General features: G+C 40.9%; 1 protein-coding gene across 4 annotated transcripts in view; it reads right to left on the bottom strand.

Annotated features, from left to right (window-relative positions):
- The window catches only part of epha8 (eph receptor A8), a 111,851-nt gene that overhangs the window by 21,960 nt on the left and 73,465 nt on the right, over positions 1-16,426 (bottom strand). For all 4 annotated transcript variants that reach the window (XM_035153151.2, XM_035153152.2, XM_035153153.2 and 1 more), the window contains exons 7-8: positions 849-1,004; positions 204-629 (exon numbers count right to left, since the gene is read on the bottom strand). In XM_035153151.2, the coding sequence (XP_035009042.1) occupies positions 204-629; positions 849-1,004 (582 nt within the window). The remainder of the gene's footprint in view (positions 1-203; positions 630-848; positions 1,005-16,426) is intronic.

Raw genomic sequence — 16,426 nt, 5'->3', positions numbered from 1 at the left:
TGGATGCTTCATTGATTCATGCCACGTTGCCTCAGCAAACACATTTTTGATTTATTTCCAGGAACAGTGGAAACAAACACACAATGTGCAACCTAACGTGGATCCACATTAATGTGTGGGATGTTGTTGTGAAGAAGGCCTGCATGTGACAGGTGACAGAGCCTGCATGATGAGAAACTGAGCATGATTGTTTCGAACCCTACCTGCCTGGTTTGTTGTGATGTTGACCAGGGCATACAGTGACGGCTCGTTGCTCAGGTGCGTCACTGCATTCATGGCCAGGATGCGGAAGGAGTAGTTGGTGTGGGCCACCATGTTGAGCACTGTCACCCAAGACTCCGTCAACCCACTCTGCCGGGGGACGAATCGAACCACCGCAGTGCCCGAACGCTCCACCATAGATCCTCCCCCTGCCCCAATACTCGCTCCTCCCCCTGCTTTCCCCCCACCAGTGCCTCCTGGAGAGGATGTGCAGTCCTCGCAGGGCCCTCCTTCCCCAGAGCATTTCTTACACAACACGCTATACTGCAGGTCACTGCGACCTCCGGTATCAAGAGGGCGATCCCATTCTAAGTTCACAGATGTCCCATTGACCGAGGAAATGACGTTTACTGGAGCCGATGGAGGGCCTGGAGACAAGAAAGACAGAAGTTTGAGTTCATTCACAGGTTTGATTACTGTCCAAAAAAGTAAATTGCATTTTCCAGGCATAGATAAGTTTTCCACACATCATTTCACAGCTGCCGTGGCTTGCGCGAATGTGTTTGTTTACATATTTCTTTGGACTGCTTTGAGGTGGTCCCACCTGTGGGATTAGGTGATCTTGTGTACAGTGTGTTTGTGCTTACGGGAGCATGGAGCTGCGGGTGGGTCATCTGCTGCTCGATAGTAATTGGAGTCGCAGGGGCAGGAGAGGGCGGCTCTGGTCTCTGAGTGGCTGTGCTGGGGACATTTACCACACAGGCCATCGCCTGCCACCGGCTTATAGAAACCCACCTCACAGGCTGCAGAGAGAGAGAAAGGGAGAATAAATAGAGTAAATAGGGAGCTTGCAGGGAAGGGCTCTGCACTCCCATATTCACTCAGACCATGATAAAGGAGAGAGAGGCCGCGGCGTGAAAGGCATGAATCACACCCCTATAGCAAGCTGTGCATATCAACGCTGCTTCAACTTTTTCAAAACTGTGTCATCTCCTCCAATGCATTCATTTTGGGACGGGCCCCCTCCCCTCCCCCTCCTCCAAATCTATGTATAATTACAGGCCCTGTAACCGTAGAGACCGCGGAGCAGGGGAGATGAAAGTCACTTCTTTCTGCTCAGATTTGGGCTGAAAAGGCTTTGCACTGTTGATACTCCCAGTGAGACCATCAGAATCCAGACCGTGTTTCAACCTTATTCAGCTCCTCTGATACATATTCACTTTTAACTCCGCACTGATTAATAATGGAGGGCGCTCTGATAAATATATTCTCTTTCCAGGCGGTTAATAGGCTTCTGCTATGGTAAATGGGGCAGGGGTAAACCTTGCATAGACTCAGAAAGCAGCAACAGCAGACACAGACGCGCTTATGTTTGCTCTTTCTCACCGGGTAATTTATGTGCGCTTCTCCCAGAATTCAGTGTGTTAGTTTACAGATGCAGTGTTTTCCTAACCTTTGCTTGTTAGGTTTACAGGGGACCGTTTTTGGTGCTTAGACTTCAAAGGTGTTGAAAAGAACCATGAAATTGGATAACCAACACAAGTGAAATGATAACAAAGCAAATGGTTAAAAAGTATTGCGGATTACTGCTGAGAATTTTTTAGATGCATTAGAAAAGGGGTAACATTTTCCCATCTTTGTACCCTAATAAGAACACATGCTATGTTCATCATGGCTGCACAAAAAAATACACAGACACCCATGTAAAGGATGTTCAAACATTAGACTATATTTTATGACATTCTACATAATGATGTTTTATTTTACAGATATTCATTTCATTAAATGTTTAGCTTGTGTTCATTAGAACCTGCTGTAGCTGTAAATATCTTCATGAAGCCGCTTGTTTTCTCTCTTTAAACATGAGTTTTGTTTTACTTTTTGTATTTTATATATATATATATATATATATATATATATATACACTGGGCAAGAAGAGAAAAGGAGAAAATAAAATTACATAGGGGGTATAATGAAAATATTATACAAAATAAGAGTGTACATAGTAAAAATAAAATTGCCATTTTCTTAATTCCTGACCCCCTCCTACTTAATTCTCAATGAAAATCACAAGCAATAGAAATACAAACTAATAATAAGAAAGAAAGAAAGAAAGAAAGAAAGAAAGAAAGAAAAACTCAACATTCACTGTTATGGACAGTCGAGTCTTACAGTATGGTATCATGCATTATGGCAAATTACATCCTGCGAGCTTTTCACATATGTGAGTTCACACAGACTGAATCCAGTTGAAAATGAAAGTTAAGTTATACAAGTGGTCTTGATCACAGGGAAGCACAGTTAGTGGGTCAAACTAAGACAAGAGGGGCAGCAAGGTAGAATGACATTTTTGGGCTGATCCATGCATGGCAAATTAGCTTTTTTTTTCTAAATTGAAGAACGTCATCTCTTAAGGATGCTGGTGAAGGGGTTGCAGGGAACTTCCAAAGAAGTTAAATTTATCTGTGGGCAAGAAGGGGACCAAAAGCAATAACATTGAAATATGAGGATTTGAAACGTAAAGTTTGCAAAGGTTCACTCTCCACTGAATGGTGGCATTGCTACATGATCCCTCTCTGGTTTCCCACCTGCAAACACTGGCAGCTGTCTGCCAGGAGTCTGCCATGCACGGCCTGGTTTCTATGACAATGAGAAGTCATTCCACATGATGCATAAATAAGTTTGAATAGGCATATCAAATTGAAATGGAAATGAAAATAGAGAAGAAAGGATATTTTTGTTTCCTTAAAAAATACAGAAATAAAAAAAAGAAGAGAAATTATTTCCAAGGTTTAGCAGGCCTCTATTTTATTACATACTCTTGGAAAAAGAAAACAAAAACAAACAAATAAAATGTATAAAAATAAGTAAATGGAAACAGAACCATGCAGTATTTTGTGCATATTGAAACAAACCAGATTTAAAATAGAAACTAAAAATAAAATCTGGTAGAAGGGAATTGTGGAAGAAATGTGACATGAAATATTAAAATAAATAGAGTTAATACATAATGACTGATTTAGCTTTCCTTATGCATGAAGGCAGGTCAGCATTTGACTCCTCTTCACAGTTTGACATGGACAAGTGCATCTAAGAGAAGGAGTCTAGGCCACCTGAATATCTGAGCATCAGCTTCATTATTTAAGACTTTATAAAACACCTCAAATATTTTGAAACCTTGTTGTTTTACACTTCTCTTGACTTCCTGTGGTCAAACAGCCCCCTCACTGCTTTATTTTAGGATGTTGTAAAAAAAACACACGTCAACGGGCTGAGATGGTCTGTGACATTATTCAATTTCCACTTTTAAACCTGGCAAAGCATAGCTGAAAGGCCAATTCTATCCCATATTTAGTCATTCAAGGTGTTCAACTACGCAGCAAATCCCACATAACAGTACTCAATATAGAGTTACACCACCCCACAATGGTATCTGTCTATAGTTACAGTATCTTCTGGCAGTTACAGTTTTTCTTGTATTAAATTATTATTTTACCCCCTTTTTGACTTGAGTGCAGATTGTTTTTTTACATGTCCGAAATGTTTCGATTCATCTATTTAACTATCCTATAGTGGTTCTTTAAATACTGTTAGATTTTATTCCTATTTTATCCTATTCAGATTGAATCTAGAGTACAACATGAACATCCTCTGGTATCTGCTATTACCAATTTAGTGCTAATCACTGGAAATGTCTTAATCTGTGAGTGGCATAAAATTTTTGAAATTGAGACTTAAATTGATTTACTTTACATCTCCAGGGGTTAACGCTCCATGGTTTAAATGGTGAGCTTATGTCCACACACACACACACGCACGCACGCGCGCACACACACACACACACACACACACACACACACACACACACACACACACACACACACACACTATAGATAAACAGACTGGCGATGATAGTGCTTCCTCCTTTCACTGTCAGCCCCCTGGAGCTAGAAGCTATTCCTATTTGCAATATTTATCCCAGACCATTTTCTCTTCCTCTTTTTTTTTATATACTGTTAATCCCTCCATCCCTTGATGTTTTTTTTTGTGAAGCCCTTGAGTTGAGAAGCGGGTCACGATAAACATCGCAACAGCTCGTTCATCAAGGAGAGAGGCAGCGAGCACTTTGAAGTATCTGACAGATTCACCAGGAGTCCTGCACACGCACACACACACACACACACACACACACAGAAACATACACAAAGGCTATGGTAATGTTGGACACACATTGGGGTGTCGGATGCAGCCACAGTTACCACACAAACAATGAATTCATCACCACACAGGTGAATATGCAAAGAGAACAAGAGGAGGGGCCAGCTGTGATAACCTCTCACTTCACTCCTGACATGATGCTCAGTTGATGGTCTGGTAAAAAAGGAAAAGTTTTGGAAAATGTGGATGCGATCAAAGAAAAAAAAAAATCACACATATTGAACTTAAAAACTGTAGTGACATTGAAAAAAAAAATGCTTTATGATCATTTCCTTAAAAGGATATTTGTAGTATTTTAGCATTAATAAATCATAGCAAGGTGTGAGAGAAGATTGATTCACTGATGAAAAGATCAGCAACCTCAGCAGACCCTCCTGGACATCTTCTATTTTTTTTACGATCAAGCCGTCTTTGCAGCTCAGAGCAGGAGGCGATGGCAGCTCCTCTGCAACAAACCAAAAGCTGTTACGCTTTCTGGTCACAGTTTGGGATGTCACATTTCTTTAGAGGGGGGTGAACTCTAGCAAGGCAATCTGTAGTGTACCATCTTCACTTACAGTCAGTAAGTGGAAAAAAAAGTGAGTAATGTGAGCATCGACGCAGCATCAGCGGGGGTGACATGTTGCAGGTGTACCACGTTTAAAGAGGCTGCTGCTGCTTGAAAATTACATTTAAACCAAACTACTGTTCATTCTGAGGATGAAGAGAAGCTGATGGAAACTTCTTGCTTCACCTCTCTCCCCACAGACTGCACAAAATACTGTGGTACAATGTACAAGATAGTGCAGTAAATGCATTTTGTTGATTTAAAATATGGAGATCAACTCATTACATTCTCATAACAGAATATTATGAAATGTGCTAGTGAGTTGCTACTTCACATATATCATTCTATATTTTATACAAGAAAATCCCTGAATTGCTTATATATCCCTCTAAGTAAGCTTCTGGTGCACCCAATATATATTATATTAATTCACCATAATTACAACGTGTAGCTGTACATATGGAATATAAAATTTGTAAATGTTAAATTAAATTAAAATTAAATGTTATAAGTCAGTATCATCAGATACTGCTGAATTACATATTAATGAAAGCACAGCACCCGGTAACGTTACAGCTCAGGAGAACTGCTGGGTTATTGAGTATATGATGAACAGCACAAGGATTAATTCAGCAATGGATAACAGACGTACATGTGGACATACTGGTGATTATTATTAGTCTGCTCCAATACTGTAAGCTGTCTGATAAAAGTTAACATGCTAAATTACTATTATTATTATTATTAGTACTACTACTACTGTTATTATTTATTTATATTTATTAATAAAAACAATAATACTTATATAATCATAATCATAATCATAATAAAACATTTGGTTTTAGACTCAAGGTTTCAAAATAAAAGCACACTTGGCAACAAAGGCAGCTGTGTGTTCATGTGCAGCAAAATCTCACACGAGGCTCAGACTGACCTGAGAGTTGAGAGTTACCATGTCGACAGAGGTCTGTCAATAAAGAGGTGACCATGCAAGTGAGGAAGGTAATAATGAGGCTCAGAAATCCAGCAGAGAGATTTCAAAGGTAGTTTGTCAAAATCAACAATTGGGTAAACTCAAATAAAAAAAAGAAAGCATGTCCACGGAAAAACCAGGAAATGGTGAAAGATGCCGAGCACATTTTGTGGGTGACAAAAAACCCATTTGCATGGTAAAGAAAAAAACCTCTGTATCTGCACAGCAAGTCAAGAATGCTTCAAATTTGATTGTGCTGAAGCACAGAGCCTGAAGAACAATACACGTGTAACTGTCCAGATAATTATGTTGTGGACTGTAGGTTTGAAATGTGGAGTATGAACAGAAAAGTGATGGAAATAAAAGGAGAGGTTCAGTTTGAAGAGACACATACTTTAGGTGTTTACAGAATGTGTACTTTAGTGATGTGTGTGTGTGTGCTCACGTGCGGTTGCCTGTGTGTTGCCTGGCGTGTCAGTACCTGTCAATGCGGTGCACATGCTACAAGAGAATTTGCATTACAATGAATCTTAATAGCTGCGTGCGGCAGTGTGTGCTGACCTTGATTTATTCCCTGTATAAGTGGGTAAATAAATACATTGGGAAAGACGGGGGAGCTGGAGAGAGCACATCATCGTCCCACGCGTGAGGAGAGTGAGGGAGGAACAGGGAGCGGAGCGGCGGTGAGGTCTTAAGTGCACCCCAGGTTGGCCTGTGAAAGCTCACATTCAGCGTACAATGCTGGCAGTGAGCCCATTCTGCTACAAGGGTACATTTTGGTGAATCTAGAATACCACAACAAGATGAAAGCAGTAAATACATTATCTGCTTCTTCTCCGTGAGGAATATCAAACTGTGTAAAGAAACATTCCGGTTGTTTAAATTCAGCTAAAACCGTAGAAGGCAGTGAAGTAGATTTATGGCACTGAGAAAAACTCACAACTGACAAAACAAAAGTAGCTGAAATGCATTAGCTTCTCCTGATGGTTGTATACCCACCATCCATTAACTGTGCTCTGCTCTTTTGACTCCACTAGTTATTTCTTAATGATAATCCAGCTTCCAGCTTCTGATTTCTTTGATTTTGTTTCAGAGATTTAACAAAAAAAAACTTCAGAAAGTAAACTTTTCTCAAATTTGAAATTTGATGTTTTGGTAAATTAGAGGAAAACTGTACATTCAGGAGACTGTTGTCCTACTGTTGTTTACAGTTGAGGATTCCGATGGTGGTAAGTGATCAGTCAAGCAAAATCAATTTGCCTCAAACTTTTATAATTTGCAAGATTTGTTATAACACATTATAGAAAACAAGCAGTGCCCGTACTGGCAGTCCTGCTGTAAGACTGTGTCAGTATTGTGACTTTACTATGTCATGATAAGTTTTTCTTATTCTTGAAGAAGTTTTTCAGTTCTTGCATCATTCTGCCATATCTGCAAAAAGGAACAACAGTATGGAAAGCCATATCATTAAGTTTGGGTTTGGGTATAGTAACTAAAATACAGAATACGTAAGTAAAATTAAAGTTCATCTCACAATGAAAATTTGTTAAATATATGTACAAGCACTGTATTTGTTTCTATTTGACTTTATGTATTTGTATGATGAGACTTTATATAAATACAATATAAGAACATTTGAAATGTTCAGGTCTGTAATGAGAAGCAGAACATTTTTAAATACTGTACTGAATGTGATCATATCTGTGAAAGGTTTTTAGGCCACTATAGAGTCAGGGTTGAGTTCATCAGATCATCTACTACAACACATATAGCACACACTGTGTTGCTTGTCACTCACCTCAGAGCACCTCATATCACTTCCCTCCCATGTCCATGTCTGAGCTTTTAGAAATAGTATCTTAGATCAATGTGTCATTCAGACCAGTTGATGTATAGTTTTAGTTTCTTAAAGTCGTCAAATCTGCTGTTCTTTGATCCAATGATCCAAATTGATCTAAAAATATTTTTAAATGGCTCTCCTCATATCTTCCAACAGGAGGTTCTGCGTCTCCATTGATGGTCACATGTCATTCTTTACATCCAGAGGGTTTAGTTCTGGGACCAGTTTTATTTTGGTCTGTTCCTTTTTCATGCGTTTTCCTTTCATGGCTATGCTGATGACATGTTAGAGCCACACAATCTCCATGAGCTGAACAGAGGTTGGTGCAATACGTTCCCAGCACATACAACCAAAGAAACCCTTCATCTGCTGGTTCCCTGTTGCAACACATCAAGCCTGTTGTTTAGAACCTCTCCATGTGATTTGACAGCAACTGGAATTTGAGATGAACACATGACCAAACCTGAGAAGTCTTTTTGAATATACAAGAAAACATTCTAAAATATTATCTTTCAGATTTTACAAGTTTTATCTCCTCACGCCTTGAATATTGCAACAGCCTCTTCTAATGTAAATCCATTCATGAGAGACACACCGTATAGAACTTAGCTGGAAGACTTTGAACAAGCTCCAGAAGAAGTTAAGAGTTGGTTTCATCCTTTTGGAATTCCTTTCAAATGTTACTATTGACTTTTAAAGCTCCTCATGGTCTTGCCCTGTGTTTATTTGATTAATACAATTATTGGATTTTATTGATTTTACATTGACTGCATTTTTGCTGTTGAGAGTGCCTTTGGTTTTGATACTGATCTGTGTGATAGCTGCTTACATACATTTGCTCCATTGTGTGAAGGCCTTATAAAAAATTATGATGATTATTTATTTATTTTTTACTATATATTTATATTATTAGTAGTATCAGTCACAGGGCACTCAACGTCTGCACTATCAGTTATGGCAAAAGCCACCATGAAAAGTGATAGTGGAAGTATTCCCTGTGTGGTACAGTATTTTTGAAACACACCCTAAACCCAGTGTTTTTTGCAAATGTATAATATTTCATGAAATGGATACAAGTCACAGCACAATTATGCTCCATTAATCAGTAACTATAGAATAGAAAAGCACATATTTATTAATAAAACTCTACTTTCAAATTGACTTAATCTGTTGACATAAGCAGATTTAAAAGTTGTACATGCTCTCCACCAACATATCCGCTTCTGACGTCCTCGACCTGGAGTAGCGTCGACCTTGGAAGGGAAGTGAGCGCACGCCAGCATCTAGTGACAAAGTTAGCCAACGGCTCCTGAGCTGGTTCCCATGGGAGCACATGAAGCCACTAACGAGCCTCTGAAGCTGTCTGAGTGATGGATGAACGTGTCGGCGAGATCAGCTGTGGAAATGGGACACTCACCATCCACTGTCCCTCCTCTTACATCGCTAGTCTGGATAATAACAGCCGGATTGTCGCTCTGCTACACCCTGCTAAACGAAGGTCTCCTCACAATTTAGGGTGAGCCTGATTTGCTCGGTGTTGGAGGTAGTTGACCTTGGGGCTGTAATGGATGAGGCTGGTTACGGCTCCTGAGAGAAGGACAGCTGTATGGGTTAACATGTTTGTGTTGGGCTGACAGGGCAGGAGAAAAAAGTAACTCTATATGTTCCTTAGAAAAGAGTCAATCGTAAATTTGGGACTTATCTTAGGCTGTGGTCAGGTACATAATAACATCCTGCCATGGCATTTCAAACTATATTATCATTTCTGTGTTAATAAACACATTTAAAAATAATCTTCTTTGTAGTTTCCATAAAAGTGTTGTCTGTACTGCACAGTTCAGGCACTTGAATACAACAAGACACCTTCATTGTAGAAAAATTATTGGGGCGGGTTAAAATGTGTGCTAATGGCTGTAGAAATGATTTAAGACCGAATAGAAAACAGTCTATAAAATGAGGAAAAAACATTAAGGATAGATATAAGATTATTTCCTTGTTGTTAAACATTAGACATGTAATAAAACAAAGTGATAAAAACCGCAGCTGTTTACCTAACAGTCCCCACTGAGAAATAAAAACATCACCTGGAGGCAAATGGCAAATTTTAAACTGTCCAAGTGAAAAAGTATTTGTTTGGTGTTGCTGGAATTCCTCTGGCCATATGATCGCAGCACTTTTTAAAAGCCATCTATCACATAATTAGCTGACCCTATTGAGAGGATCTGTGTGAACAGAAGGAAAAAATGTTACAGTGTGTTTACATTTAAGCATTTCTGCACTTAAAGTAATTGTTTTTCAAAAATGTAAATTAATACTGTTAATAAAGTATTAAAAAAAATGTCCATGATGATATTTGTAGATAAGATTTGTAGATAAGAGTGTGCCAGCAGCTGATTATTGCTGCACTCTTGTTTGGTTTCCTCTTCAACAGAAAACAATGCAACATAGATGGGTCCATTCTTGGTAATAAGAATGACAGTTTGAAGTGTGTGGCTCTTTAACACTGTGCAGACGCTTTCTGGCTGCTAATCAGTGGCCACTCTCTCCACACTCTCTAATGATGCGTTCACATGAAAAACAAAGTTCCTCGTGCGAGTAACATGAACTAACACAACCAGTAAATATTTGCCTGTTCTCCTCCGGAAAAGAGGAGAAGAGGACAACTGGTTGAAGTGACAGCAGTTGTTTGTGGTGTACCTGCTGTGGAAACACCCGAGAAGCCGGCACCATCGTGTGTGGTTCCACAAGATGATCCGGAGGTTTACACAGCTCGGGATCTTCACTGTCTTCTCCAGCGCTACCTGAAGCTGAACAGTGGCCAGTTTGATGAGCTGCTAGTTCAGGTTGGTGCCAGCTCCTGTCTACAGTGAGTTTCATTCTATTCACCTCTTTGAATGTAATCTCTTCCCGATAAAGATTTGCTTCGCATTTGTTTGTAAACACAGCATAACACCCTACGTGTTGTAACGGGTCGTTGGTGCGAGCAGAGAGCGAGCAACTTGTGGCTACTTTACTTAGCTTGAACTCTGAATAGCTGGCTAGCTCAGAGAGTGGAAGGACACAGGAATTGTAGGGTTCTTCCACACTGGTAGTTTATTCTACTCAACTTTGACTCTAAAATAAGTTTGTTTGTCACACATGACAAGCAGTACATATGAAACACCAGCGGCTTACAAGACAAGATCTCCATGAGTCCGTCAGCATGTGAGTGCACCGCTCTCTCTGGTTCAATACAACAAAAATGAAGGATGCAGTATTGCAGGAGACCCAAATAACCCAAATTGGCTGTTACAGTGTTACACACAGAGATGATCTGCTCATGCACTTTTTTACGCTTTCACAGGCAGATTTGTTTCCCCCTCAGAGAAGCGTTCTCTCCTACTACCGGATAAATGCAGCATTATAACAACAATCCAAAAAACACAGAGACTAAGTAAAACCCAAGGCTTCCTTATTTCTGTGCTCAGATAGCATGCAAATTCATATGAACGAGAACAATTTCTGCTATAAATGTGTATGTGTTTGTTTGTATTTCATAGATCCTGACAACCATGGGGAGAGATGTGCTGTATTTCATGGCACATTTGATTGGGCTGGTAGACAGCATTTGTGTCTGCCTGAAGAACCTGTCAGTCCACATACATCCCTGCCTCTCCTCGCGTCTCTGCTGGCCTCCCTGCTGGGTTCAAATCAATTCCATCAATGAAGCCATCACAAAGGAAACATTATCGCAGTGTTTTCCTGCGAAAAAAGGCCTGGTAATTACAAATCAAACGAGACAAATACATCCCGGTTAATGAGCGTTAAACGGATGTTAATTATCCGATTGAATGGCTGTCACCATTAAACTGTGCCTGATGGAAGGAGTAGGCGGAGGAGCGTCGGAGGGTGGGAGAGCAGGGGAGAGGGTCGGGAAGGGGAAGGGTATCTCGAAAAAAAAAAAAGATGGAATTTCTGAAAGGCATATTAGCGGCAGATTGAGAGGATCAGAGAGTGTGAAGAGCGTGTGTCGGAAATGCAAGCGAGAGAGGAAAGGCGTGGGGAGAAGTGAGGGTGGGAGGGAGGGAAGGAACAAGGCGGGGGAGGAAGGGAGGCCGGCTACACTTTTCACTTGTTTTCCTCCTGACATTAGCAATTGCTGCGTCGCATCAGAGGGGAAATTAATCAAGTGTTTTTGATTATTTATATATTTGAAAAGGACAAAGTTTCCTGAGGAGAGAGCTGAACAGAGGCAGGAGTCACAGAGTGTTAATACGGTCACAGTTGGTGCACCAGGAAGCGCCAGTCATAACATATCCATCTAAGAGGGATTAAAAGAAAAAACTGAAAGAAAAAGAAAAAGTTCAAGCACTTAACATTCACAACAAGGTGCCAGTCCCCTCTGATTCATCAAGCAGCTCATAGCGAACAGAACCCAGATTGTACGTTTGGATTAGGAAACACAGACACATCAATTTAGGAACTTTGAGCAGAGGTTCGGACAAATAATAATTGCTTGCGGGGCGGTAAAGATTCCTCACAGGGATGAATGATGCAAATCACAAAGACAACATAAACTGATCTGAACAGGGCTTCGGAAAGAGAAGCAAAACTGGGCCAACAAAACCTTGAATCCTCTGATTAACCTTTGATACCTGCAATTCTGAGAGAGTTCAGGAGTTTCTCACTGCTGCGTGTCTTTTGTTTGTTGAGGTCAAAAGGACAAATGAGTTTTGGGTTCTTGCTTTTGTACACCACTACTCCGTCGGCATTAGAAAGATAAATATCTCTTCTCACCTGCCTTGAATGGGATTGTTTTCCCTTGTCACAAACAGGGTTCAATCAGAAGGCTACAACCTATGACTTGATTTCACGATGCTGGTTCAAAATGTTAACCTAACACCAGTCCTAACATCAGTACTGCAAAAGTCCTTGGAATACAATGTTATCATTGTACATAATGCAGTGGTATATTGGTTATATAATATGTTTTTAATTGCAGGATATTCTTGTCTATTTTTATTACATTCTAACGTTTGGATGAGGATTTCAAAATTCAAAAAAACAAAAAACACTACGAACTTCACAGGGACTTTCAGAAAAGCCTTGAACGTGAGCTCACAACACGTTTCTGAATTCATACATCCATGTTTTTCTAACATGTCCCTGGCGTCCCAGACATTTTGGCATCTTTAAATTTATGGTAATTTGATAAACAGCAGATTTGTTTGGTATTGTATAAATGGAACAATACACCACTGTAAAGCCTTTATCAGTTTAAAGGCTTTACACTGGTGTACCACATCTTGACAATGTGTAAGCCCTTTGTTGTTTCAGATGATGTTATGCGTAGAGGGTGCACAGGCATTCCTGGATAAATTCCTAATGCTGAGTACTCCACTGTGTGCTATTCACCTGCTACTTAAAGGATAAGTTCTGTATCCTCATTAATGTCAACAAACTGCATTAAAACCCGAAACAGCAATGTGATGATTTAACAAACAAGTGTCTGCGTATACAAAACCTGATGCATGTTATTCCTCTGAGAGCGACACAGCTCCATTGTTGTCCAAGAACTACTAACAATCCACACACACACACACGCGCGCACACACGCACACACGCACACACACACACACACACACACACACACACACACACACACACACACACACACACACACACACACACACTGCTGTTGGAAACACTCACTAAAGCAAATAGTCCCCTAACAAATGCTCACTGCCGATATGTTTTAGGAAGTAACTGAGCCTTTAAAAGAATAACATGATGATGATGATGATGATGGCCTGTTTGTATTGATGTACATCTTCAGTAGAAATGATTGTGCTCTGAGCCGAGGATCACAAACAGGGCAGGGGGGAGTCTGAACATTGAAATATTGACTTTCTTGTTCTTTTCTTGGTCTTTTCTTGTTGATTTGTTGACATCGACAAAATACAATATCTAGAAAGACATCAGCCTGTATCCCTTAAAGACAACAGAATGCATACACAAATCACAGAGAGAGCATGGACAGGGGTGTCCCTGGCCCCAGAGAAGTCTATTCTACGACTTTGGCAAATTTAAAAGAGCAAAAACACCCAAAGTTGCATTTCTAACATAATGAATTTGACTGCTCTGCTTAGAAATGACATGTTCAAATGACCTTTGCCAGAATGTACCAAAGCAAATGGCAAAAAACTGACAAAATGTCAAAATGTAGTCTCAGTTTTATTTATGCAAGCAGTCAACTGACTTTGACTGAAGTCTCTAACAACTGTGTCACTCATGGATAACTCCTGTTTGAGATGCCAACATTATTACAATCCATGACACACACACACACACACACACACACACATATGCATACACAGCTCATTCTACCATTCACATCCATACAAGCTGCTTCCTTCGGCCGAGGCCTGGAAAGAGGGAGACGTAAATGACAGCGCCCTGTGTGCACATCAGTTTAACTCAACAAGAAGTCAGGGCAGAAAATCATTTGAAGAAGTCCCGCAGTCCCTTCAGACGGAGGCTGCCAGCTTCTCAGTGATCTGCTATCATGTTGCCTGTCTCTTTACTGTCAGCACTAATAGCTCTTAGACACTGGACTGGGACATGGGTGGCTACCACAGGCCAAGGGTGGCACACACTCAATCAATAATTTACCCAGCAGCTCGCAGCCCTTTGTGTGTGTGTTTTCTGTCCTGAATTAAGCATTCATATGGGCTGCACATAAGAGGATTTGTTTGAGAGAGTGCATCTTTGTGTAACTGGTAACATGGGTATGCAAGTGTGTGTGTGTGTGTGTGTGTGTGTGTGTTTGTGTGTGTGTGTATGTGTGTTGGTGTGTCAGCAAAGTTGCTTTGTGTACTGATGTGTGGCCCTCTGCACCTGCTGTGGAGATAGGGCTTTGGCCAATCGCAACAAAGATTGGAGGGAAGTTTGAGTGACATAACAGAGCTGTGTCTGGCTGAGATATGATTCATTCTGTTATCGCTCGCTCTCTCTTTCTCTCTCTCTCTCACACACACACACACACACACACACACACATGCATGCAAGCGCCCGCATACAAGCTCAGAGTCATGATGGCTTAACAGCATCAAAATATTTAATAATACCATCTCTCCTCATCCACTGTTTTTTTCCTGTCTCCTGTTTCCCTACACTGCTCTCATTTCCCCTCATCTTCTCTTTTCTCTTCCCTCTCCTTGTTTTCTCCTCCTCTACCCTTCACTCCTCTCCTCTTTTCCTTTCATACTTTCGCTTGTCCTCTTCCCTCCTTTCCCCTCCTTTCCTCCCCTAATTTTCTGTCTTTGCTTCCTTTCCTTGTCTTTCCTTTTCACCTCTACTTCTCCTCTCCTCTCTCTTATGTCGTCCACTCCTGTCTGACCAATCAAAATCCTCGGCCACCCACCAACGAGGACCAACCAGACACATACACACAAAACCTAATTAGTCCTGGCACAGTAACAACAAATCCCTTAGCACTCGCACACTCTAACAAACAGATGTACACTGCCTCCACATTTCTTAAGACCCACACACTTGGACAGACACACACACACACACACACACACACACACTCTCTCACACACCCACACACACACATTTGCACACTGACACACACATGTCCACACCGCCTCGTTTCCCATTGCACAGCATGTCGGCCACAGCAGCTGTGATAGCTGTTGTTTTGTGCTTTTGTAAAGTTCTCGTTTGCCCACATCAGTGTGGTCCACGTTGCTCTGTGGTAGGGTTTGTGTTTGTGTTTGCTCAGTTTGAACATGAAGTCGAATATCTCAATGTAGCATATTGACACATTTTAATTAGCCACTTGCAATACCCTGCTATTCTCTGGGCTGTATTTGTCTGTCTGATAACTGCAGGTTATTACAACCTGGGTTATAGTTTTCTATTTTCATTCTTAACCATTATAATAACGATGTATTTACCAAAATGACTGCTGACACCTCTGAGCACGGTGACAACAATGGGTGTGAGGCTCAACTAGGTGCAAGTAACTTTGCTTTGTTTTCTGTCTGTGTGGTTTTCTTCAGGATCTCCAGCTTCCTACAACAGTCCAAAGACAGCTTAGGTTAGGAGGAAACTTAAGTGTGAATGTCAAATGGTGCATCTGGATGTTGGTCCTGCGATGCGTGAGGGATCTGTCTAGGCTGTACTCCGAGGGTGAGGGTAGCCCAATGTCTGCTGGGGTTGGCTCCAGCTCCCCTGCAACCCTCAAAGAACAAGTGATATCAATAAATGATGGAAGGATGAATGAAAACAAAAGCTGTGACAGACCCGCCACTGGTAAGCTCCTATTGGTGGCATCTGAAGTTGGAACAAATGACCTACAGTATACAATAGAACCACTAGGTAGTTTTTATACATTACAATAACCATCATCATTATGGTGGTAGTACACAAACTTATAATAGGAAGAATTGCATGCCTTTCATCGCTGCAGCGCCCTCTGGACACCTGGAACTGCACTCTGTAACTCTGGTGTACGCTGCTGGAACATTACGACCTGCTTTAAGACACACGGCACACACCAACCACCAGAGCTGCAGCTACCTGCTAGCTGTAAGAGACAACTAGCTCACCATTCTCACACATCAGGGTAGTCAGGTAGTTAGGGTTGTCAGCCTCAGACCGC

The sequence above is a fragment of the Hippoglossus stenolepis genome, chromosome 3 (genome assembly GCF_022539355.2).
Source record: "Hippoglossus stenolepis isolate QCI-W04-F060 chromosome 3, HSTE1.2, whole genome shotgun sequence".
In the NCBI taxonomy this organism is placed as follows: domain Eukaryota; kingdom Metazoa; phylum Chordata; class Actinopteri; order Pleuronectiformes; family Pleuronectidae; genus Hippoglossus; species Hippoglossus stenolepis.
This window is presented reverse-complemented; position numbering and strand designations above follow the sequence as displayed.